The sequence below is a fragment of the Sorex araneus genome, chromosome 3 (assembly GCF_027595985.1).
Source record: "Sorex araneus isolate mSorAra2 chromosome 3, mSorAra2.pri, whole genome shotgun sequence".
NCBI lineage: Eukaryota > Metazoa > Chordata > Mammalia > Eulipotyphla > Soricidae > Sorex > Sorex araneus.
In genome coordinates, this window is record NC_073304.1 from 110,989,209 (window position 1) to 111,015,508 (window position 26,300).

General features: G+C 47.1%; 2 protein-coding genes across 3 annotated transcripts in view; one reads left to right on the forward strand and one right to left on the reverse strand.

Moving 5' to 3' along the window:
* Positions 1-540: 540 nt before the first annotated feature.
* Positions 541-21,055, reverse strand: GINS1 (GINS complex subunit 1). 2 transcript variants are annotated; one of them, XM_004601796.2, is made up of 7 exons: positions 20,845-21,055; positions 15,010-15,074; positions 13,528-13,626; positions 12,012-12,102; positions 9,170-9,286; positions 4,277-4,351; positions 541-1,161 (listed from the first exon to the last, which is right to left on the reverse strand). In XM_004601796.2, the coding sequence occupies exons 1-7, from the start codon at positions 20,917-20,919 to the stop codon at positions 1,093-1,095; spliced, it is 591 nt and encodes a 196-aa protein (XP_004601853.1). In that variant the 5' UTR covers positions 20,920-21,055; the 3' UTR covers positions 541-1,092. The 2 variants fall into 2 exon arrangements, with proteins under 2 accessions (XP_004601853.1, XP_054985804.1); XM_055129829.1 differs by lacking the exon at positions 13,528-13,626.
* A 4,751-nt stretch (positions 21,056-25,806) lies between these two features.
* ABHD12 (abhydrolase domain containing 12, lysophospholipase) overlaps positions 25,807-26,300 on the forward strand; it is a 65,811-nt gene continuing 65,317 nt past the window's right edge. The window contains exon 1 of the mRNA XM_055129827.1: positions 25,807-26,100. Coding sequence (XP_054985802.1) covers positions 25,916-26,100 — 185 coding nt within the window. The 5' untranslated portion in view covers positions 25,807-25,915. The remainder of the gene's footprint in view (positions 26,101-26,300) is intronic.

Below are 26,300 nucleotides of genomic sequence, written 5' to 3' on the forward strand. Positions count from 1 at the left end.
CACCCTACCCAATGTACTATCACTCCAGCCCTGGAAAAGTACCTTGTAGATCAAAACTGAACTTTCTCATCATGCCATTATACTTGAAAAATGATAGACACAGAAGTCCCCCCCCACCACCACCACCATCACCACAGACATACACAGCAATCAATTCTCGTATTCTGGGTAAGAGTCCGCAGCAGGTCACACTCCTACAGAGTGCACTCACTGTTGTGCTGAGAAGGGAGAGGAGACTGAGAGCAGCTCTTGTACACGCACCCAAGGAAACTGTCCCTACTTACACAGACTCAGAAGTTGCCACACATGTGCTGATGGACTTATCCATGCTGCTTCTCTGCCTGTCAGGAGTGGCACTGCGACTGCCAGCACCAGGTCAAGAGGGAGCGTGCGCGTGCACACACCACACACACACATGCGCTTTGGATAGTTCAGGTTACAGTAACAGGAAATGGGTCAGGCAGCGATAGCACAGCCGCAAACACAGTCACCTTCCCCGTCACCCTTCCAACATACACACACACAGCTGGAGAAATCATGCATGTTAATGACTACTTTTATTTTTAATTATGGCTTTCAATTCATTTTGAGATTTCAAGATGTACTGAGAGAGGCCACAGATTTTGCTATTTTTTCTAAGGAAGTATGGGTAGAAAGATTGAGACATAAAAATCAATGAAGATCAGAAAAAGTAAGGTGTCAACTATTACCAACAGTCAACATTTTTCTCAAAGTTGTAGAGAATAAAATCAAGGTGGAAAAGGAATGGGTTTATATATATTAGAATGTGACTAAATCATCATACATCATGATGTTTAAAATTCTAAGGAAAAAAGGAAGAGAAAGATTATAATGTTTCCTTTAATTAAAAAAACACATTTAGCTAACTGCTGGGATATGAATATAGCATAGCTTATTACAAAAAAAGAGAAATGAGTCCTGTAAAATAGAAATATAAACTATACTCCACCACACACAAGAGCTATCTTAAACATGTCTGTACTCGTCACAGCAAAGGGGCTGGACCTTGGTGAGGAAAGATGCTTCAAGGGTTCTGCCCTGCTCACACTGTTCCCAGCTTGGGCGGTGACGTCACGACAGGATGTGCTCCAGAACGCCTTGTCTGATCAGCTGTTCACACTTCCACCGAGGCAAAAAGTGCTAGGGTAGGTGGAGAAGAGGGAGAGGAAGAGAAAGGATGGAAAGAGTTTAAATTACACTTGTGCTATTAAAAAGCAGCAGTCGATTATACCCCAACAGTAAGTATTTAATGCAAAATTTATTTATGTTTGCTGTTTTCATCACCTGAAATGGATGCCACTAAGAACTAAATTCTGATTTCTATAAACAAATTCAGAATCTGCTTAAGCTAAATTTAAAGTCAAGAGGGCACATCTCTGACATGCAGCCAGTAGAGGCTTGATCTCCAGCACTGCACAGGCCACCTCAACACCTCCAAGAACTACCCCTGAGCACTGAGCCAGGAGCAGTCCCTGAGCACTGCTAGTGTGGGCCTCTACCCCCCAAAAGCGGTGGTGCTCAGTGACCTTTTGGGAAGCCAGAGACCAAACCCAGGTTGGCTGCATGCAAGGCAAACTCCCTACCACTGCACTATTGCTCCGCCCCGAAGTGAGAACTTCATAAACCTAGTAGTTCTTTCCTTCATGCTTACATTTTAAATTTACTTCTTTATTTTTGTTTTAGGGGGTAACACCCCACAATACTTGGGTTCCTCCTGGCTCTGCACTCAGGAATTACTCCTGGGGACTGTATGGGATGCCATGGATAGAACTCGGGTCAGCTGCGTGTAAGGCAAACAAATGCCCTCCCTGCTGTGCTATTGCTCTGGTCCCATCATTTAAAAAAATTTATATCCAGGAACTGGAGCAATAGCACAGCAGGTAGGTTGTTTGCCTTACACGCAGCCAACCCGGGTTCGATTCCCAACATCCCAAGAATGGCTAGGATTGGACTACAGGCAGAGCACTTGCTATGTGAGCCTTGTGCAACTGCAGGTGCACAGACAGGAGGACCTTCTGCAACCCAGGACCAAATAAACCCTCCAAAGCAGTAGTGGGAGCATAGGCTGCTGTCTGACATGGTCACTGAATTGTAAAGAAATCCTGAAAATAAAAAATCCAAATCAAAACAGTCTGAGCTACTTCAAGTAACAGCTACTTCAAAGGCTACGAGGAAGAGGAGGGCTCTGACTTCTGGACAAACAAGACTGCTTGAGACACAGGCATGAACATACAAGTGCAGCAGGAAAGTGTTTCCCGGTGCTCTATATGGCGTGGATGATCCACCCACCCCGTAGGGTCTATCCAACTGTGGTCAGGGACTCTCTGTACCCGAAGACTTTGGGACACCTGGAAAACCTGGCTTTAAAGCATTTAGCCACCAGGCTGAGAACTGGAAGCTCTGAACATGCTTTGCATGGAGGAGGCCTGGGCTGGATCTCGGACAACACGTGGTGCTGAGACCTGCCACGAGTGACTCCTGGGCACAAAGCTGGGAGCAGCCCCCACACAAGCGGATGTGACCCCAAAACATAAAAAGTAAAGGAAAAATTCAAGCTGAGGGTAGAGATGTGTCTGCAGTGATGGAGCACAGACCTCTCTGAGGCCTGGCCCTGCTATGCTGGTCCCTCACCCCTGCACCACCAGGAGGGATTCCAGCAGCCCTCATGCACTTGGGGGCCAAAGCATTACCATGTGTGGTCCCTTGACTGTAGCACTGACATCCTGTTGTTCATTGATTTGCTCGAGCAGGTACCAGTAACGTCTCCATTTGAGACTTGCTGTTACTGTTTTTGGCATATCGAATACGCCATGGGTAGCTTGCCAGGCTCTGCTGTGTGGCAGGATACTCTCGGTAGCTTGCCAGGTTCTCCAAGAGGGACAGAGGAATCAAACCCGGGTCGGCCGCATGCAAGGCAAACACCCTACCCGCTGTGCTATCGCTCCAGGCCCACTTGACTGTAAAAAATAAAATATTCAACCTTCATTTTAGGAAAACTATTTTAAATTCCAAGGGTAAAAGAAACCGATTCTCCCTCACTTAGAGAAATCAGCCCAACAGGTACACCCACAGAATCCTCCCTCTGCTCCAGACAATCAACACAATGACTCACAGTCCTCAGAACTGACTGCTGGGAGCAAGACCAAGACCAAAAAGAGAATTGTTTCTTTCGGGGAGGGGTGGAGAAGGGGGAATTAGATTTTTAGATACCTGACACTCATGTGTGACCCCCCCAAACAAAAATTAATCTAAAAAAATGCAAGCATGAAGGAAAGAACTGCTAGAATCAAGAAGTTTTCACCTAGGGGCAGAGCAATGGTATAGCAGGTAGGAGTCTGCCTTGCATGCAGCCAACATGGGTTTGATCTCTGGCATCCCATAGGTCTCCAAGCACCACTAGGAATAATCTGATAAGAGAAAACTGAGATAAGATGAAAATTCATGCCTTGAGTTTGGTCCCGGCCAGGAGTTACTCCTGAGCATCAGTGATATGACCACCCTCCACCCTCTCCAAAAAAGGGCAAGAAATAGGCAATAAACAATGGTCAATGATAACAGACTCTGACAGTCTTCCTACAGTTAAGAGTCTGCTGAATGGGGTCTGCTAAGGTGGCTGGGAGGGGACCTAGAGACAGTGGTGGAGAAAGCTGACCCTCTGTGTTGGGCGTGGAGAGGCAACCCTGTATTCCTGAAACAGCTACAGTACTGAGAAGCATGGTACCTAAATTGTACATTTTAAAAAGGTCCTTTTCTAAGTCTTACCATTTACATAAATATACAAAAGGGCATACTATAATCGAAGATTTGGTCATCACAAGGTGTTATTTTGCTAATTATTCCAATATTTCTATCATTCAATACTTCTTACTTTTAAAAAAATTTTTTCTTTTTGGGTCATACCTCTGCGATGCTCAGGGGTTACTCCTGGCTCTGCACTCAGGAATCACTCCTGGTGGTGCTCAGGGGTCCATGTGGGATGCTGGGAATCGAACCCGGGTCAGCCATGTGCAGGGCAAACGCCCTACCCGCTGTGCTATTGCTCCAGCCCCAATACTTCTCACATTTAAAACATATGAGCCAGAGAGATAGTACGTTACAGCAAGTAAGGAACGTGCTCTGCATGCAGCTGCCCAGATCTGATCCCTGGCACCCAATATGGTTCCCTGAGCCCCAGTGGCAGGAGCAGACCCGAGCACAGCCAGGTGTGGTCCAAAAACTGATCAAATAAAGGCTTAAAATACACGTTAAGAAATACCTGGCTATTTTTTTTCAGTAAGACTGAAGTACCATCATCAATTTCAAATTCTCCGTAGTCTTTTAGACATCGCACCTGAGAGAAAAACAGAATTTTTTTCTTAGCATGCAGTGACCAGAGTAAATGGGATCACACAGATGCCATACAGTGAGAATCTGAGTCTGTCTGTCCGTTGTATGTGGCTAGAAGCCCGTGTGCTGTCTCTTGGCTGGGCCGGGTACAGAGGAGGAATGGCATGTCCCACTTCTGCCCGCCAGGGAGACACTGGGCTCCCCTACGATCCCATGGAACTAGCAGAAAAGAAAAGAGTATTTTACACCTCTTCCAACCTGAGTCTAGAGAATCTTCCCATAAAATATCATTATTGGGGTGTCTTCAAAGTTTTTCTCTTCGAGTTTTCCAATTCCCTTTAATATTCAATCTTTTGAGGGTACTGAGAACAGACCATGAGTGGACTCGCGTCACAGGAAATGGGGGTTCTCAGCAGCTGCCCAGGGGCTGTGCCCCCGCCGGCCTGAGGAGTCACAGATGTAGCGCAGTGCGCCTCAGACAGGCAGAGCGGCCAGAGTCCAGCAGTCCGGCCACTGCACCGTCCTCCCCAGGGCAGTGCTGGCTCCAGCCCGTGGCTCACTCACTGACTGACATCTGCCGAGATAATCTCACCTTGGAATTGTACGTGACTTCCAAAGGTATTTTAATTTGGTTTGACAAATACCATGTTAGAAAAATCCCTACCCCCAGTGCCACTTTCTCCTGCAACAACTTTCATTATGGAAAATCTCAAATATATTCACAAACAAAGCTGGGGAGGAGGCTCAAATCCTGAGCAACAGTTTCGAGAATTTTAGGGAATATGCCTCAAATCATGGGCACTACAAAGAAAATAAATTAAAAAGACAAATATGCTTAAACTCCACATTCTGTCCACTCCTCAACAACTCACATGTGTCAAATCTTATTTCCTCACCCACTCCTGGATTTTGAAGAAATTCCTAGACATCATTTCATCTTATCAATACTCTAGTATTCTTCCTACAAAAGTGTTTTTTTTAAAATTCAAAAACAATGTTCACGGGGCCCAAGACCAACGTCCCAGAGGGCTCTTGGACATATGAGCCAGCCAGGCCAGTGCTTGGACTTTGACCTGGCCACCAAACATGGGGCACTGGGCATGAAGGCCAGAGCTGCAGGCCTGAGCTAGCTGTCCAGTGCCTCAGGTTGTACAGACACATAATCCCAAGTCATCAGCTTTTTCGGTTTTGTTTCGGGACTTACCATCATGCTCAACAATCACTTCTGGTGGTGCTGGGTGGGGATGGGGGGACCATATGGGGTATCAGGGATCAAACCTGGGTTGGCTACGTACTCCAGTCCATCACTTCATTCATTTTTGTTGCTGCTGTTTGCTTGTTTGCTTGGGTCACACCTGGGGGTGCTCAGGGCTGACTCCTGGCTCTGGCGGTGATTGGGGGACTGTATGGGAACCCGAGCTAGCTGAGCACAAGACAAATGCCCTGCCCATTGTACTATCACTTTGCCCCCTCTTTAAATTTTAATATCATGAAATATCCAGTTAGTACTAAATTTCATTTGTCGGGGTTGGAGTGATAGCACAGCGGTAGGGCATTTGCCTTGCACGCGGCCGACCCAGGTTCGATTCCCAGCATCCCATAAGGTCTCCTGAGCACTACCAGGAGTGATTCCTGGGTGCAGAGCCAGGACTAACCCCTGTGCATCACTGGGTATGACCCAAAAAGCAAATAAATAAATAAATAAATTTGTCTGAAAAATTTCTTTAATTTTTTCAAATAAAAACGGTGCCAGTCGCGGGAAGGGAGAAAAAAAATTATGTAATTGGAACAGGGGTATGCTTGGGCAGTCTCGGACCGGGGCCAATACCAGCGCACGCTCCGCCGAGATTCGACCCGGGTGGCCACACTTTTGTGTGCCCACTTTGCTGCTGATCGACCAGGATCCAGAGGCCAACTAGACCACTTTTGGTTCCAGAAACTGCTTGCAGCCATGTCTCTAGACTGTGAACTAAGCCACAGCCCCACGCCGGCTGAGGACGGGAAATATCCTTCTTTCTCGGGCTTTTTTTTTTCTCCTTGTCGGGCGGCGTGGCGTCAGCCATATTATGAGGACTATTAAGCAGGCATGAACTTGGTGGCACGGGAAGGAGAAAAAAAAAAAGTTATATACTTGGAACAGCGGGACTTCTTATCTCTTCATTCTCAGCAATGGAAAACTAATTATCAAATGCTTCCTTGGCAGTAGGGCTGTCTTTTTTGGGGGGAAACTCCAACAACAATAGTGAGTTTTGTTTTGAAATATGGAATATAATCAAGGTAAAGAGAAAATGAAGTGAAATTTATCAGTTATGCAGGCAGGGGTGGGGGGCGGGGGGTGGTTGGGCGGGGGAGTTCAGTTGGTGACAGAACTCGAGAGTTTCCAAAGACAGGCGTCTTTTTGTGGCTTTCTCTCTGCATTCCTCACACAATCATGGAGGTGTTGAACCAGTCGATCATATTCCTCGTCGATGTTGTCAACGATAGCATCTTCCCATATTGCTGCAATAGTGCCAAAGAGCTCCCAATTGGTGGTCGTTCTGGGAGTTCTTTTCTTAAACTTTGCAGCCCTTTCTCCCGCTCTGTGAAGTAGAATTTCGCACGAAGGAGATGGTGGTCTGATCCCATTTGGAATTTTGGGACAACAGCGACATTGGTCAGGCAAAACTGTCGATTGAATATGATGTGGTCAATTTCATGGTGGAACTGTCCACCAGGAGACTCCCATGTCTAACGTTTAGATTCGACCTTCTGGAACTGTGAGTTACCATGGATGGTGTTGGTCAACATGATAAACTCAGACATTCTCTCGCCCTGTTTGTTCCATTCAAGGCCATGGGTCCTGATGTGGAGTTCTTCAGGCAACCTTCTCAGTCTTATCTTGGCATTAAAATCACCAACAATGATCTGTAGAAAGTGTGGTCTTCTTTATAGAACTTCTCCAGCTCCATGTACAACTTCTCAATTTCTTCTTTGTCGTAGTTGGATGTTGGTGCGTAGACGACGAAGATAGAAACTGCCAGCAGTGAGCCACACCTATTCAAACGTAAGCGTCTGATTCGGGTTGCTAGTCATTTGAACGAATCAATGCTCATGGCCAAGTTCGTGTTGACAAGGATACCACTGATGCCTCTACTGTTGCATTTTTTGAGGAACAGTTCTTCTCTAGTGTCAAAAACGGCATGATGTGATCTATGCCTTCTCATCTTGGTCAATCCAACGATGTCATAATTTTCTGCACTTGCACCATCAGGTCTTCAATGGGTGCTTCCGATGCCAGTGTATGTGTGTTAAAAGTGCAGACAGTCATTTTAGTCCTTCTTCGTTTTGGCAGCCTAGTTCGGCCCTGAGATTTTAGCAGCCTCTCCTTGCTTGTCCTTTTCAACAATGCCGTATTGGGGGCTCTTCCAGGGTCAGGGGAATGAGGCCCATTTTTGTTACTGTCTTTGGCATATCGAATACGCGACGGGTAGCTTACCAGGCTCTGCCGTGCGGGTGGCATGTAGGGAGGTAGCTCCCTTCCTACTCACTTATCCTCCCTACTCCTCACTTATCTACTTTGATAGTCACATCTACCTGCCCACATACCAAATTCCGCAGGATGGATATGTCGTTCCCAGCATTCTCCCTTCAGAAATCCGACACACTATTTCGTTGGTAAAGAAGCATACAGCACCCAGTCCAGGCAAGGTCAGACCCAAATACCTAAAGAATCTGCCGCCAGTACTCGTCAATACTCTGGCTTGGCTCCTCACATGCTACCTGTCTGACTGAATGCAAGGTTCTGTCCCAATGGAAAACCAGCAGGACCATCCTGTAGTACGAGAAGGGAGACAGCAATGACATCGGCAACTATTGCCTGATTGCCTGCTATCCGTCGTCTAGAAGTTATTAACTCGAGTCATCCCTAATAGGATTGACAGAACACTAGAGAAGGACAACCATGCAAGCAAGCTGGGTTCCGAAAAGGATTCAGCATGATCGACTATATCCACACAGTGACCAAACTCATTGAGGTTTTACGAGAGTTCAAGATGCCGCTCTGTCTAACGTTCATCGATTTAAAAAAGGCCTTTGATTCACTGAGACTGAGGTGGTCATCGAAGCCCTAGTCAAACAGGGCGTTCAAACTCAGTACATCAGGATCCTCCGTGAGCTGTATTACGGATACACAATCAGGATCTCACCATTCTACAAGGAAGTGATCATTGACGTAAAGAGAGGGTTTCGGCAGGGCGACAATATTTCACCGAAACTCTTCAGTGCCACCTTCGAGAACATAATGCAATTTGGAGATGACTGCTAGACTAGAGCCGTTATCAACTGGATTCCACAGGACATCAAAAGAACTAGCTGCCCACCTACGAGATGGTCAGACTTCTTCGTCAAGACTCTGAATGAGCGGTTTGAGGCTCTTCTTGTTCCTAGAGTAAGCAGACGCCATTGGGCTACACTAGCATATGACAGGGACGAATGGAGACATCACTGGCACCTGCTTGAGCAAATCGATGAGCAATGGGATGAAAAATTATACAAGTGATACTAATATACCTAATATAACAGATACCTATAGAAGTTAATACAAACTAATATATATTCATATACCTGCCATTCTTCTTAGATAAAAGGTACCTACACATTTAAAAAGTCCATCTTAAAAAGGTTTACTTAACACTGGTACTGGGAAATGTACACTGGTGGCGGGATGGGTGTTGGAATACTTATGACTGAAATCCAATCATGAACAACTTTGTAAGAGTCTATCCCATAGGTATTCAATAAAAAAGTTAAAAAATAAATAAATAAAATTAAAAGGTTTACTTACTTCAATATATAAGCTTTTTGGAGGTTTCATATCCTGCGTAATGTCCAAGCCTTCATCTCCTCCCAATGACCGCATATAAGTAGCAAGGGACTTCTTATAATGATTGAACCACTCCATCTACAAACATAAAACACATGCAAAAGCTGTTTATTCATCCTCTTAACTACAGAACACATCCTGACATAGATCATTTGAAGTACAAAATCACTAATGGTCTATTATGAACAAATCATGTTCTGGGCCCTTGAGGATCATCTGCAAAGCATGCAGGGATTTCTGTTCTCGAGGCTGTGGGAACTGCAAAAGGTAGAGCACATGGCAAGTCCATCAAAACTCCGAGTCTAACCCTGCAGCCAATGACCCCTGAGCATCACCAGGAGTGGCCCCACCAACCCCCATCTCCATAGGGCATGGCCTCTATTGAAAATAAAGCTCTTGCATAAAGCCAGCCTGGGTTTGGTCCTCAGCTCCAGCACTGCCAGGAGTGATCCCTGAGCATGGATAGGTATGGCTCCCAAACCAAAAAAAAGTCCTGCTGTCATTGAACTTGCATACCAGCAGAATCGCAAACTGTAAGGAACTTTCTGCTGGAAACAAAACCATAAAAAATACAGCGCCAGTTTTGTCAATATTGCTTTTCTCTTCTTATGTCTTTTGCATAGTTACTTCAGAGCAATGCCCTTTTTGAATAGACACAGGAAGGCAGTTATGGTATGGTTTTGTAACTTGAGAGTTAATTGACTCCGAATAATATTCACTCCTGAGCATCTTTCTTCTTGACTTAAGCCTCAGTTGCCCTTAGTTCCTAGCACCTCAAAAGCAGGATCCCAACGAGGAACTGGATGGACCCGGGGCAAGCTGTGAGCTACCCTGGCAAGGATATGGGCCAGGCCAAGTGCCATAATACTTAACTATAAGTTAAGAGCATGGTCGTGAACAAATTCTGTCACAATCCAAAGAGTGACAATGGGATTAGGACCTTAGGAAAAACGAATCTGGCCCAAGCACTGTAGTCTGAGATCTATAGCAAAATGTCCCCAGGAGAGCCCCCCTACAAGCTTAATGTCTCTCTCACTGTGTCCATACAAAATGACTAATATTAAGAAGTGGAATTAAGGTGAATGTTTAAATGCTTGTTGGACTAAGGGAAGGAGAAGCGCACCCCTAGGTGGTATTTCGCCCTTAGGCAGGTCATTTTGCTAAATGAGAATTTGTCCTAGGAGTAGCTTGCCCTGGGGGAAGGACTTTACCTCTGTGGATTGTATGACCACACCTATGTGTAACTGCTACCCCAACCCTCATATCTGGGATATAACTAAGGCTGTAGGAGTGGGCAGGGGGGAGAACCGGGAAGAGAAGAAATGGACGATCAGGGAGAATCAAGGAGAGTGGAGGGGAGGAGAGTCAAAGGGGAACGGAGACGAGACTGGAATAGACAGCAGCTGACACCAACCAGGCTGGCCCTTGTTTCCTCCTCTGTAAGCCCATGGCATCAGCTGTCCCCAGTGGGGGAAGCGGCCTGAGACCACCGAATGCAGGTGGCGAGGGAGCACCATTGTTTCATATTTGATTTCTGAATACACACTAATTCTATGTGTGGTCTGCACAGGGCAGCAGGGAAAGAGGGTCCCATCAGTCCAGCGCGGGGTCATTGTAAGTATCCATATGTAACTGTCCTGGGACTGTGGTAGAGCACTCACTTTGCATGTCTGAGACTCTGGGTTCCCTCCCTCTCTCCCTGCCAGGCAACATATACACATTACACACATTATACACACACACACACACACACACACACATATATATATATATATATATATATATATATATATGACATTATACACATAATTCATCCCAGCACTATAGGTTTCTTTTTGAAAAGTGAAACACTGTATTTCCAGAAAGACTACACATGCACAGAAATACATACACAGACCCTCTAATGTGGGTAAATTTCCAGAACAACTCATGAAACCAAGGAAAGTTATGCTTACAGTGATAATTCACTATATACCCAAAGGAAACAAATAAGAACCAGCCAAAGAGTGAGACACAAAGGGCGAGGTCTGGGAGGGTTCCAAGCACAAAACTTCTAGTAACTTCTCCCAGTAGAAGGAGGACAATCACCTTCCTAATAGCTGGTTGCATAATAATAGAGAACAAGTCCAGTCAGGGAAGCTCACAAAGGCTTTCCCAGGGGCTCATCACATTATGCAAGCAGGGCTCAGTCTAGCTCTCCAAACTCAAAGCCTGAGGGAGGGTGGGAGACCTCAAACCTGCAGCAAGACAGTCCGAGGAGAGACTCTGGGTTTGAGACAGTGTTTGAGGAAGGACCACGGTACACTGTGACATCTGCTCAGACTGGAAAGTGTCAGGACTCACTACTCTCCTGAAGTGGGTCAGTACTATTAGCCTCTGTGAGCAGAGAATGAGATGCAGAGAGGCCACCCAAGGCTGCAAGCGCAGACAAGGCGGTCAGCTCGGCTCCGGCCCTGGGTCCCTAAATATTGATCTGGCTCTGTGGCTCAGCAATGGAACAAATTAATTATTTCAATACAGATATTAATATTATTTAGGATACTGGAAAAGTGCATTTAATGGAAATCATGCCTTTTTTTCCATTAATACTAATGAATGACTAGTATATAACATAGTGTACATCCTTGTTTTGTTAAGAGTTTTCCATAGGGCATTTAGAATGATTTCATCATAGTATATAGTACACATCTAGAAAACAGGCATCGAAAATAAACAGAGAAACACCAGCGAATACTATTATGGAAAAACACTAGAATCTCAGTTTGATCCATAATTAGGAACTGCAAACACAGCATTTACTTACTTCATCAGAAGACATGTGAAATCGCAATTCACTTGGCAAGACACTGCCATAATCCCACCTAAGAGCTCTAATACGGAGCAATCGGTCATACCTGGGAAATTAAACAGATATTAGATGGCATAATAAAAGAACTATCAAAAGTTGCCATGATCAGAAGACTCAAGACTCACAAGAACCCAAAGTATGTGCACTTCACTGAGGCAGAAACCAAAGCCCACTTTCAAATCTGTATGAAAGCACCTTCAGAATAGGCGAGAAACATGGACCTGACTGGAGAGATGCCATGAAGACAAGTTTTCTTGTCTAGGTGTGAGAACATACAGTTGGGGGCCAGCGCGATGAAACAGTGGGTAGGGTGCTTGTCTTGTACGCACTAACCGGATTCAATCCCCAGGGTCCCATGTGGGTACGAGTCCCGTCAGGAGTGATCCATCACTGAGCACTGAGCAAGGAGAAAGTCCCGAGTACTGCTGGGTGTGACACCCACCCTTACCCTCACCAAAAAAAGAAAAAGGAATGTACAGTCAGGGCTGAAGAGATAGTACGGTGTTTGCCTGGCAGGCACACGAAATGGTCTCCGACCCCTGCAGGAGTGAGCCCCGAGCACTGCTGGATGGGGCCCCAACAAAAACAGAACAGAGAAGAGATTTACAGTGGCCTCAGCACAAAAGTCAAAAAGGCACTCCTTGGAGACACACCAAAGTACCCAGTGATCAATGCCACAGTGCTCCACTGTGGTGTAGCGCAGAGAGAGGGAGGGAGGGAGGCAGGGAGGGAGGAAGATGAAAAAATATGGGAAAGCCTAAAAATTTGAAACTACTACACCCCATTCTAAGAGTTACCCACCTTCCAGTTTAGAGGATGTAATTTCTCTTCCTTTGCTTTTTTTCTTTTTTTGGTTTTGGGCCACACCCACCGATGCTCAGGGGTTACTCCTGGCTCTGCATTAGAATTATCCCTAGTGGTTTTCGGGGGACAATACGGGATGCCAGGGATCGAACTTGGGAAGGTCATGTGCAAGGCAAGTACCCAACCTGCTGTACTATCACTCCAGCCCCAACTCTCCTCTATTTTTGTGGGAAAAGGAAGAGAAATTTCCTAAATAAAACTATTAAAAAAACAAAGATGAAAATATTAAGCCTACAGGTGTTAGTATAACATAGTCTCCCTAGCTCTACGGATATTGTAACTTTTCCTACTAGGAAAAGTTTACTAAACTTTATAACTTTTTAAGTTATAATTTTATAACTTTACTAAAGTTTTAAAATGAAGGATGGTAAGGTGCGTAAAAGGGAGAAACAAGCTTAAGCATTTCTGTTACCATTTGAAATGTCCACCAGGGACTCATACCAAGGCCCTTGCTTGCCGCCCTGGAGACAGCTCGGAGGTCTGGAGTACCTGTCGTGCACCAAGAGCCCAGACTCCATCCCTGTGCCCACCCCACACTGCACGTCCTCCAGGCAGGACTGCAAGTGGGGCTGGAACCAAGCAGTCAGCCCAAACCCGGGAATCTCACAAGTATGCTATAGTGCAGCGTCGGTTTCTTAACAATGAACAGTGTCGAAATTTGATGGTTGGTATCAAATCACTTCGTGCACCTGACTTTGCTTCATTCCTGGTAAGAACATTTAGAAGGGAAAAATCAAATATGTATACTCAGTACAAGGAAAATGTTTAAAGCAACTAACAATATCTTGTTTCTATCTATCTATGATTAGTGGTTAGCCCAAGCAAACAGTACTGATCCATCAGAACTTGAGTATGTTGAGCATTAAGAAAGTCGAGAGTTTGAGGCTGGAGCGATAGCATAATGGGTAGGGCGTTTGCCCTGCATGTGGCTGACCCGGGTTCAATTCCCAGCATCCCATATGGTCCCCTGAGCACCGCCAGAGGTGATTCCTGAGTGCAGAGCCAGGAGTGACGCCTGAGCATTGCCAGGTGTGACCCAAAAAGCAAAAAAAAAAAAAGTCAAGAGTTTGCCTAAGACCATACTATTCAAATTTCCTCTAGGCACAAGGTACTTTGAGGTTTTTGGGTTTTTTCAGTGAAGCAAGCTAGCTTATTGAATAGAACTTTTGCTTAGAAAGACATGAGGGGAGTGGAAGGGGAAAGTCCATGCTCAAGAGAGAACAGGGGTGCTCTGCAGTGGAAAGAAGCCAAGAGGCAGAGAGACGAGCAGGCAGGTTCCGTGTTCCAGCAAGAACAGGCGTGAAGAGCAAGCCCTCATACTTTGGTTTGTTATTTCTGTGTTTAGTTTGCAGTGCCGTGGACTGGACCCACGGCTAACATGTGCAAGTAAAGGTTCTAAGGCTGAGCAACGTTCCTGTTCTCTGCTTCACAGTTTTGTACACTGATTCATCTTTATGCTTCTAAACATTGTTTATTCATTTCAGGAGTTCCTTTTCCATGCTAAGATAAGAGCATATCACAGGAACCTATGAAATTTGTTGAACAGTCCAAACTCCCCATTGTGTTAGCTACCACACTCAGCGACAGATATTCTGTAAGTGTCCTGGTACCAAGTTAGAGTCTTTCATAGTCCTTGTCTTCCCCAAACCCTACTCCAGCCGTTAGAAATCACTGGTGCCCATGCTACATTTACAGACTCCATCCTTCTAGCACATCCTTCTAGCACATCCACTAACAAAAACAAGCCAGAGAAACAATATACTACCCTTGGTTATGGTTTTTATTTGTTTGTATCATGGCTCATTTAGGGTTACCCAAACCTTTTCAATAATACCACTTAGGTAACAAATGTTTATAAAGCACCACTATGTGCCAGGCACTATATGAACCTCCATGGCATGGAAAACCCTGCTAGTCCTGTGTCCCTGGTCAATGTGGCACTTCTATAGGTGTCAAACAGTTCAAAACCACTAATTATATAAAGTATAATCAAGCAAACAAACAAAAATTACATCTAAAATCAGATTCTCTATTACAATTCTACATTTCTCAAACAATTCTAGTACGTGAATCTTATTTTAAGACTTACACATCAGACTGGTTTTGTTCATATAGAGCTTTCATCTCCTCCAAAACTTGCCTGAGTCCATCATCCTAGAATATATAAAATTATATTGACACACTTAATAAGGTTTTTTTTTTTTTTTTTTTGCTTTTTGGGTCACACCTGGCGATGCACAGGGGTTACTCCTGGCTATGCACTCAGGAATCACCCCTGGCCGTGCTCAGGGGACCATATGGGATGCTGGGATTTGAACCCGGGTCGGCCGCGTGCAAGGCAAACGCCCTACCCGCTGTGCTATCTCTCCAGCCCCAACACACTTAATAAGTTTTATACAAAATCTGTGGCAAAGTCTTTCTAAAATGTTTGACTTGCACATCCTATCAAGAAGTGATAGTCCTTCCATACCTAGGATGACTAGAATAAAAAATGTTGGAGAGAACAGGGAAAAACTGAAATCCTCATTCATCGCAGTAGGAATGCAGAATCGTAAGCCCAGTGAAAAATCAGTCTGATAGTTCCTTGAAAAGTTACCCCTCAAATTAACATGTGCAGTGGGGGGGGGGGGCTACTCCCACCCTGATTGGGAGTATTTCCAGAGATGTTCGGCAAATAGGTCTGAGAATACGGTGCTATTCAGGCCTTCTTATGTGGGGACCCCCAGAGTCAATCCAGCAGTGCTCAGGGGCCACCAGAGCTATACCCAACAATGCTGGGGTGGCTCCAAGTCTACACTCAGTGGTGTTGGGGTCCCCTGTGGTGACAGGGATCTAACAAGGCTTCCCTGTGCCTACTCCCTGTATTACCTCCCTGGCGCCCAAAATTACCATATTATCCAACAATTTTACTCCTAAGTATACCCAAAAGAAATGAAAACAAATATCCAGAGTGGGTGGAGCCCAGACGGCAGGGAAGGAAGCAATCTGAGAGCTCTCGGGGCCCCGACAAAAGACAGCACAACTAAAACAGAATCAAACACCTACTTTGGGGCCTGTCGTGGAAAGGACAAGGAGCAGCTGTGACCAGCACTACGGATGGAGCATACCAGCAGGAGATGTGACCGACTCCAGGCAGCCCCACAGGCAGAAACTGCCGCAAAATCACAAGCAGCAGAAGCACATCGTGGAGGAAGAGGAGCTCCGGAGGAGCCTGGGGGCCAGTGGTGTGGGAACAGACTTCAGGCCAAGCCTCCGCGACAGATGGATTACAGTGGCCCCAAATTTCCCAGATGCCCAATGTTTATCACGTCCACTGAACTGGGAAAACAAGTGCTCAGGACTGGACACTTGAGTCAAGTGAAGGCCAGTCAGGCTACAGTTCCTAAAGAAGGCCACGCACCCAGGCCCACAGCAGAGCAGACACTTGAACTGGAAAGTGAATGACCCAGAGCCACCGTCAGGCTTGTCTGCCGCTGCTGAGAGGCTGGCCGGAGCCAACGCTCTTGAGTGAGTTCATCACACCCCGCGCCACTAGGAACAGACACACAGCTGATGCGCCTTGGCTAAGTCAAGCTCACACAGCCCCACCCAGCCTGGCAAGGTTCATATCCAGAGGCCAAGTGCTGGAACAGGAGCGCCAGGTGCCTGAAACTTCAGGTCTCCATGCAAGTTACCTGCCCACACACAGAGCACGCACACAGCAGGCAGGGCTGCCAACAGAGCCCACTACGGCCGTGGCTTCCCAAGGTGAGAGATCGGGCAGCGTGGGACATTTTTCCAACATCCACATGACCACAGTTTCAAGTCACTCCTAGGTTTCACGACATCAATTCATGGCCAGCAATCCTGGGTCTTCGTCCAAGTCTGAGACCTCACACTGTGGCTGCACTGGACTCCAGGTCACACAATATCAGGGTCACAAGCACAGATTTATTTTTGTAAGCATAGCTCCCTGATCATGGCTCGGACCAGTGTGGACACCGATGTCCACCTCTCACCCTGACACAGCAGCACCAGCCGAGGAATTCAGTTTCATCAATGAACAGAAACCCAGGAAGGTCTTCAAACACAAGAGAATGTTTTAAACCTCCATAGGAAGGCTTCCAAACAACAATCCAATCAATGTCAAATGCAATAAACAAGCTAGTGGATGAGGCCACTGTTAGGCTCAAAGAGTGTATTAAAAGAAGGGTGAAAAAGGGCCAGATAGAGAGAGATGAGCTGATGAGTCAGCGTGGCGGGACCAGGAGACAGCAGGGGGCAAGCACACGCATGCACCCGAGCCAGCACTGGATGGACACCCAACCATCACAGGACACAGCCCTGCTGTCCCTAAGCTCTGCCGGGTGTGACCTGGAGGCCACTGAGTGTCACCGAGGAGGCTCTAGATCCCTGAGCCAGCTAGCTGACCACAGTACCACTGGCAAGGACCCTCGGGCCCAAAGCGTTATTTGGGAGGCCCCCTGCAAAACAAAATAAAATAATTAGAAACACTGTAATTTATTTATTATTACTGAGTCTTTAATGGTCAACGATCAAAATATGGCAGTGGAATAACATCAGACTTGCTGACCAACAGAATGACGCAGAGAGCCCAGAAGTAGACTCTCGGTGGCGAACTGGCCTAAGTGCATTAACTGGAGGAAGAAGAGTCACATCAATGAGTAGTGCAAGCTCCTATGTTCACTGTGGCGGTGTATACAAAAGCAAGACACAGAAACAATCCAAATGTCCCATGAGAGATGAATAAAGTTGTGACCCACATATTCTAAATCTCTGCCTGCTCACTCACCCTTCTGGAGATCAATCTCATGGCTGACATCTCCGAGGCAGCCTCCCTGTCCTCAGGTAAGGGTCCAGCGCCTCTATGCCCAACCACCCCCATATTCTATGCGGCCACATGACTGATTATCAGATTTCACACAGCTGACAGTTACGCTTCCTGTCACTATGTGTAGACTGGCAGAGAGAGGAAAGAACAACTCCTCCCAGGCTAATCCCCCAGGGTCTCCCGAGGGGCCGACAACATAGTCACCCTCACACAGCAAGCCCCATGGGGAAGATGCAGAGGCACCCCGGCTCAGTGAGAGAACACCACACAAGGGATGACAAGCTCTCTGTCTCCTCAGAGAACGACTTGAAGGGCATCGTGGTGAGGATGAGTTAATGAGCTCCAAGAAACGATGGCACAGAAAGTCAGCTAGCCAGGTATGAACGGCGAAGTGAGAAAACTACTTCAGAAATGAAGAGTTTAGTAGGTGATACAAAAAGCTCAATAGAAAGGGCTGGAGTGATAGTATAGTGGGTAGGGTGCTCGCCTTGCCCGCGCTTGATCACTACTGGTGTACAAAATCAGCTACTTAACCCTGCTTGAAAAGTTCCTGATAAAAAATGAAAATATGACTTCTACCTTTCCTTTCATTTGTTAAACCATGGGGAAAAAATGATTCATATTTTCTTTGTTTGGGGGCCACATCAAAGGTGCTCGGGGCTGACTCCTGGCTCTGTGCTCAGAGAGCTCTCCTGGTGGGTGTATGGTAAACTGTGTGCTGGGGATCCAAGCTGGGCCGGCTGCATCAAGGGAAGCAGCCTCCTGCAGCACTGTCATCCCAGCCCTTGAGCAGTATTCTTTACATAGTACTTTCACCAGCAAATATTTTGTGCTCCAGAGCTGGTCCTGGTAGTGCTCAGGGGGTTGAGTCCAGGCCTCCCTCATGAAAAAATCAGCCCTCGGAGCTAACTCTCTGGCCCAGCTAGTATTACTGTAAGGAATAACTGAACTTGCACAATGATTGCCCTTGTAGGCATACAAAAGACAAGTGAGATATAATTTGCTGAAATACCCATAAGCTTTCAATTGAGAGTTTTTTAATCCGATGAATTCTATCCATTCTATGCCATATCAGGGTGTAAGCCCCTCGGAATCTTAATATTTTCTTTAAAAAATCATTTAAATTATTACCAGTGTTGCATTTAGAACATTTCAATTTCCTGCATACAAATGTGATTCTCCAATAAACAAGGAAGCCTTGCTCTAAGATCATGTTTATCTTCTTTCTGGCAGGAATATTCTGACAACTGTCAGTCCTGGATCTGCTGAATCCTTGGTCACCTTTCAGTGGTGAGTTTGTGGGTGAAAGACATAAATGTGCAAAATATATCCCATCAAATTCAGAAGCACCTAGAAGTGCTCCTAGTTTATCAGTCCTCCCCCTGTCCTGGCCTTCCCCATTCCAAACTGATCCGCCATCACTTATTTTAAAATCTAGTTGAAAATGGAATACTGTGCAACTGTTAGGAGAAATGAAGTCATGAAATTTGCTTGTAAGTGGATCGACATGGAGAGTATCATGCTAAGTGAAATGAGTCAGAAAGAGAGGGAAAGACATGGCATGAGTGTACTCATTTATGGAATATAAAATAACATGATACGAGACTGACAGACTGACACCCAAAGACAGCAAAGAGAAGGGCTAGGAAGATTGCCCCATAGTTGGAAGCCTGCCTCACAGCTGGGGGAGAAGGCAGCTGGAATAGAGAAGGGATCACTAAGTCAATGATGGTTGGAGGAATCGTTCGGGATGGGAGATGTGTGCTGAAAGTAGATAAAGGAACAAACGTGATGGCCTCTTAGTATCTGTATTGCAAACCATAATGCCCAAAGGTAGAGAGTATGGGGGAAATTGTCTGCCATAGAGGCAGGGGGAGGGTGGGAAAGGGGGGTATAATGGGGAGATTGGTGGTGGGAAATGTGCTCTGATGGAGGAATGGGTGTTTGATCATTGTATGACTGAAACTCAAACATGAAAGCGTGTAACTGTATCTCATGGTGATTCAATGAAAGAAAGAAAGAAAGAAAGAAAGAAAGAAAGAAAGAAAGGAAGGAAGGAAGAAAGAAAAGAAAAAGAAAGAAAGAAAGAAAGAAAGAAAGAAAGAAAGAAAGAAAAGGGAAGAAAGAAAGAAAAATAAATAAAGAAAGAAAGAAACTAAGAAAGAAAAGAAAAGAAAGAAAGGAAGAAAATGAGAGCTAAACTAACGCTCTGGAGAGCAAGATCCAAAGCAACCTGGCCAGCATTCTTGAAACAAGCCCTTGTACACGTTGGGTTGATTTCCTCCTGTGTAACAAGCTCTGCCCAGTGTGGAGTCCAATTATATACTCATGTGTTCCAGCACGTCTATTGTAGACTTTCCTCAGCGGTTTCTTTGCTGTGTAAGGGATGTAACAATCCTGAAGTTAAATGGGTAGACCGGAGTCAAGAAGGCCTATGTCCAGGTGGGGTTCTGTGGCCAACACACAGCACTTTAAAAAAAATTCACTAACTTGAGAAAGGGATTTGGCTCAGTGGCAAAGTGAATGCCTTGTATGCATGAGACCTGAGTTGAATTCCCCACACCATACAGAAAAAAAAAGAATTCATTAATTTGATCCCTAATTGTGGGTCATGGGCAATTTGATGGTGCTGGGGTACAATAACTTTGTACACCAAAAACTATAGTTAAACTACTGTTCAAAACTCTCCCTACTTTGGAGCACCCAGCGGGTAAAAGTAAACCCTCTAGGGCCAGAAAAAGCCTGAAGGAGGCTGGGGTGTGTGGGGGGTATAGTCCTAGAAATCAGCCGGCCCCAGCATGCTCCTAGGCCCCGCCCCCAGGAACACAGGTTCCCGCCCCCGGGCCCCGCCCCGAGCCCGCCCCCAGCACACTCCTAGGCCCCGCCCCGAGCCCGCCCCCAGCACGCTTCTAGGCCCCGCCCCGAGCCCGCCCCCAGCACACTCCTAGGCCCCGCCCCGAGCCCGCCCCCAGCACGCTTCTAGGCCCCGCCCCGGAGGCCCCGCCCCCAGTATCCCTAAATCCCGCCCCCGGCCCGCAGGCCCCGCCCCCGCTTGTTTCTGGGCGCCGCTGCCTAGGCCCGCGCCCCGCTCACGTTGAAGGCGGGCAGCTGGCCTTCGGGCGCGCGGTGCAGCTCGCGGACCAGCTCTATGGCTTTCTCGCAGAACATGGCGGGCACGCTCCCGCTCGGCGGCCGAGTCAGCTGCCTGTGACGCCGCCCAGCCGCCGGCTCCGACCGGGCGCCTCCGCCGCTGCAGCTCGTCCGACGGCGGCTCCAGCCTCGCGTCTTGGCGCCCAGCGCGCCCGGCCAATGGGATGCACTGCGGCCCGTGCCGACTACGGCGGCGGTAAAGGGACAATCTTCCTGTGCGGCCGCACCCGCGGTGCGGGTCGGGAGATCGGGGCAGAGGCTCTTCCCTGGCTGCGGCCTCCGCAGCAGAGAAGAGTAAATGGGCCATGTTCTCAGCGGGCGATCTGTGCAGACTTTGTATTTTATTTTATTCTTTCTGGGGAAGGGAGAGTGGGCTGCGGCGCCGGGCAGCTCCGCGTGCGGAGCACCTCGCGTCTCAGCTCAGGCTCTGCGACGCGCTTGACCCCGCGGATGCACTGATTTAGGCTCAAAGGCGCGCGCGTGTCCAGTGGAGAGTGACGCCCAGACACCTGCTCAACACGAGGCTATGACGCAGCATTTCATTCAGTGTGGCAGCGAGGGCTTATTATTGGATAGTAGAGGGAAACCAACTTCCATCTGTCATCTGTATGGAAGGGGCTGCAGCATGTCGTCAATTCTCATGATTACCCTAAGATTTTATTAAGATTAAGATTTATTAATTTTGGGGGGTCTGGAGTGATAGCACAGTGGGTAGGGCGTTTGCCTTGCACGCAGCCGACCCAGGTTTGATTCCCAGCATCCCATATGGTCCCCCAGCACTGCCAGGAGTAATTCCTTAGTGCAGAACCAGGAGTAACCCCTGTGCACTGCTGGGTGTGACCACCCCCCCAAAAAAAAAAAAGAAAAAAAAGATTCATTAAGTTTTTGGCACTGACTAGGGAAAAAGGAAATTACAAAGGTCACACAGGTAGTACCAGGCATTCCATTTTCAACTCACCACCTTTGATTTAATTTCACACACACAGTTACCTTATTGATTTCTTATAATCAAATACTGTCGACTAGCATTACTTGCCATTTTTTATTTCATAGCAGTCATGTAAAATCACTGTTATAAGGTGTACAAGAATTGGGGGTGGAAATACCTGACATCAACATCAATTCTCACAGCCTTATTCTTACCCAGATACTTAGAGCATCAAAGGTGGGATTCAACACTATATAACTTATTTTGTCTTTTTTCAAAATACGATGTTTGTTTGCTTGCTTTTGGACCACACAGCTGTCTCAGGGATAGGTGCTGCTGACAATATGCAGGGAAGCACATTAATCCCTGTGCTACCTGGCAATATTCCTTCTTAAAAAGTATTAGTTAGCCAGGCCTGAGCGATAGACCAGCAGATAGGGCATTTGCCTTGCACGTGGCAGACTGGGGTTCGATTCCCAGCATCCCACATGGCCCTGAGCACCATAGGTGATTCCTAAGTGCAGAGCCAGGAATAACCTTGAGCATTGCCTCGAGTGGCCCCAAAACCTAAAAAAAAGAAAAAAAGATTAGTTGGAGTAGCTCAACTGGTGGAGTGGAACACATACGTGCATATCCAAGGTCCTGAATTTGATTTGAGGCCTGCTAATCCTGAGTTTGTAGGTATGTGCTTAGAATATGTGTGCTGAGTTCATTCTAACTTAGAGACTATGTCCCTAGAACTGGGGAAGCCTAGCCCCAAAGCTGTTGCAAGCAGGGTCCTGTGTATAAGACCAGTGTTGACCTCAGTGCCCCAGTGAAGCTCTGGGGAACATCATAATCAAGTGTCTACCACCCCTGGTTGTGATAAGCAATGAGAGGCAGGAAGGGTAAAAATCTAACTCTTCCCTTTTTGCAAATACAAATTCAGTAAATGTGTGGGACTGAGAAATGGACATGAGAATGACTTTACTGTGTTGGTTTGGGAGTGGGGGTGGGACTAGGAGGTTGATTTTGGTGTCAAATTTAGTGGTGCTCAGGGACCGCCCGTAGCAGGTGTCCAAGTGGTTCAGGGTTTGAACACTGGCCTCCCTCGTGTAACACTTTGCTCCCTCTCTGTTGTGAAATGACTTAGAGAACAGCCTTTGAGTCTCATGCTTTGTTGAGCAACATTTCCTCTTTAGTTCTCAAGTAAGGAGTGGTTTAATTGAGTGTTTTTATTGAGTGCACAATTCAGTAGGGGACTTCGTGCTACAGGATTGTAATCCCAGCAGTATCTACAGTCTTGCTCTGTCCTCAAAATGCCTTAGTTTCTGGGTAGAAGGCAAAGTCCTTCACTCATTTCCTCCCCCATACAATGTGGAAAGCAGTACTCACTTCTGATGAGCTGCGATGATTCAGTCATTTCTTTAGCAGATATCTACCGTGGAGAGCCTTTTTTGAGGCCCTGCAGATAAAGAAGTGAACAAAGTCCTTGCACTTAGTTTGGGAAAGAACGTACACAGCTGACAAATATATTGTGGAGAGGGCTTAAGCACATAGATGGTAAGATGATCCTTTTAGAGCCCGATATATAAAGTAGGAAGGGGGTATGCTGTGGAACTAGGGAGGAATAATCTGGACAGAGGATTCCTACTTTGCAGACAGTGGAAATAGTAGGCCAGAAACACCCTTCCCCTAGCCGTTAGGGTAGCGAAGAGGCTTTGGCTCTGGAGCAGGATGTGCAGAGGAGAGGCTGGTGACCGACATGAGATGAAGACTGGAGGTCACACCCTAGGCTTTCATTTTTATTTTGAGACAGGCGTATTGAAGCATTTTGAGCAAATAAGTGATAGGACTGAAACACAGTTATTAACCTCAGCTGTTACTTAATGGGCCCAAGTACCTCTGTGACATAGGAGTATTGGGCCATTCCCCATGTGGTTGGATGGCTATAGGGACCAGATGGGTGTTGGGGATGGGGGTGTTCGGGGGTGGGGGGATGCTGTGCTGGAGACTGAACTCAGAGCATCACTGCTAGATTACTAAAATGTGCCCTACCACTTGAGCTATTCCCAGCCCCTAGATGGAGTGGGTTTTTTGTTTGTTTTTGCTCTTTGGGTCACATCTGGCGAAATTCCTGGCTCTGCACACAGGAATTACTCCTGGTGCTAAGGGGATCATATGGGATGCTATGGATGGAACCCGGGTTGGCTGCATCCAAGGCAAATGGCTAACCTCCTGTACTATCACTTCTGCCCCAGATGTAGGGTTTTTAAAGAATTTTTTGGCAACTGAATGTAGAAGACAGAATGGGGTGCTAGGTTGAGGTTGGAGACCCTGTAGGGTCATTAAAATAATTCAAGTGGGCATTTGGCCCACATGTGGATGTTGGAGGTGGTTGAGTGGTTGGATCCTAAGTAGGATTTGAAATGAGCCTCGGAGCCTCGGTAATAGATTTGGAGTGACATAACAGGAATTAGGAATGAGCCCAGAGTTTTGGTCTGGGTACTCCAAGGATAAAATTGTCATTTTTGAGATGGGAAAGAGTATGGATGGAATCAAGCGGTAGAAGAGCTGGAAACTATTTCTGAGCAGAGTAAGTTTAAGTATCTGGAGGACATCAGAGTAGATGAGTTGACAATAGTGAGGCTTGGAGTTCAAGTGACTTAAAAATAAAAATACAGATTTCACTAGTGTGGGTATTTAAAGCTGAGGTTAGACCACTCAGAAAGTGAGTTGAGGCCCTCAAGATTCAATGTCCTTTACATTTCTCTCTCCTTAGAACCCTCTCTTCCTTTGTATGTTTGGTTGCTTCTACTAAATAGAATTTTGTGAGTGTTAATGATAAAAGAAATTATACTTTAGTCTCAGGATTCCCAGTCTCCAGCACATGGTGCTATATACTCTAAAGCATTCATCATTTAAATTCCAAGTGTATTTGAAGACGTCTATACAAATATGACCAAATATCATCAGCAAAATTGGTTTGCAATTTTGAATACATTAAAAAGCTACTAAAAGGAGCTATTGAATTGCTAAAGGCATTTCGAATCGAATCTTAAATTACCCAGTTGACAGTTTTCACTGTCACAAATGTTAAAACTACAAGTTGCTTTGGAATAAGTAAGTCTCTTGGTTGTAGATTATTTGTTTAAAAAGAAACAACTATGCCATAATAAAGAAAGCCAAATTTATAAAACTGAATTGTTTGTAGGTCAGGAAGATGGTGCGTAGTGCATGGAACTGAGGGTAGATCTCCAACACTGCACTAAGTATGACTCCAAAAGAAAAACCGGATTTGTGAAACTTTTTTCTCATTTGAGAATGGGCTGAATCTCTCCTTTGTGTTTCACAAGGAAATTTACCTTTGAACTTTTCCCCCAATCACTACTGATCTCTTTACTAAAATTTAATACAGCATAATTTTAAAAAGTAGGTTGGTTACATATGACTTCATGTAATCAACCTTAAGGTAAAGAATGATTCGTGCTACCAAAAAGGTCTGCCTGAAAACAGACTTTTAAAAGTTATTATGGAGAACTAGTTATAATTAGTGTTAAACATTTTAATTTTTCTTCTTAGAAGCCTTTATGAGAGTATTTGGGGTGGGGTTAGGGGTGGGGGCTTAACCAGATTGGGTTTTCAGGGTTAGGGCTAGGAGCCGGAGGAGCCGGGGCTGGGAGAAATGGCAGGGTTTTGGCCCTCTGAATGGCTCTCCTGTTTTGGCCAGCATCCTGCCCTTCTCTGGTGCCTGTGCTCAGGGATGCTGAGCCGGCGGGCATAGACGGTGCCCCCGCTGCAACCTCAGCGCAGAGGCCACGGGAGGTCCTCTTTGCCCAGAAGATGACGCCCGGCGCGGCTTCACTTGCCCTTCCCCGACATGGCAGCGAGCGGGCGCGGAGGCGTCTGGTCTCGCCGCCCGCGGCTCCGGAAGGCGGGCCGGGGCGGGGCCGGCGAGAGGCCGCTGCCGATTGGCCGGCGCGGGGCGCGGGCGGGGCCTGAGCCGGTGCGGCCGCCCGGGCACGGGTGCGAGGGCGGCGGTGGCTGCGACGGCTCCTCGGGGCAGCGCGACGCGGGCGGGCGGCCGAGGCCGGCGGGCGCCGCGGCATGAGGAAGCGGGCAGAGCCCGTGGCCCTGGAGCATGAGCGCCGCGCTGCCTCGGGCTCGCCCTCCGGCCCGGCCGCCGCGGCGCTGGACGCCGCCTGCCGCCTGGGGCGCCACCTGCGGCTGCCGGGTGCGGGCCCTGCGGAGCCGCGCGGCGCGGACGCGGGCATGAAGCGGGCGCTGGGCAGGTGAGCGCGGGACCAGCCGACCGCCCCCCGCGCGGACCCGCCCGACCGACTCTGCCCCCTGCGCGGGACCCCGCCCGCCCTCTGCCCCCCGCGCGGGACCCCGCCCGCCCCCAGTTCCCTGCGCCGACCCGCCGGGCCGACCCCTGCCCTCTGCGCCGACCCGCCCGGCCGCCCCCCATTCCCCTGCGCGGACTCGCCCG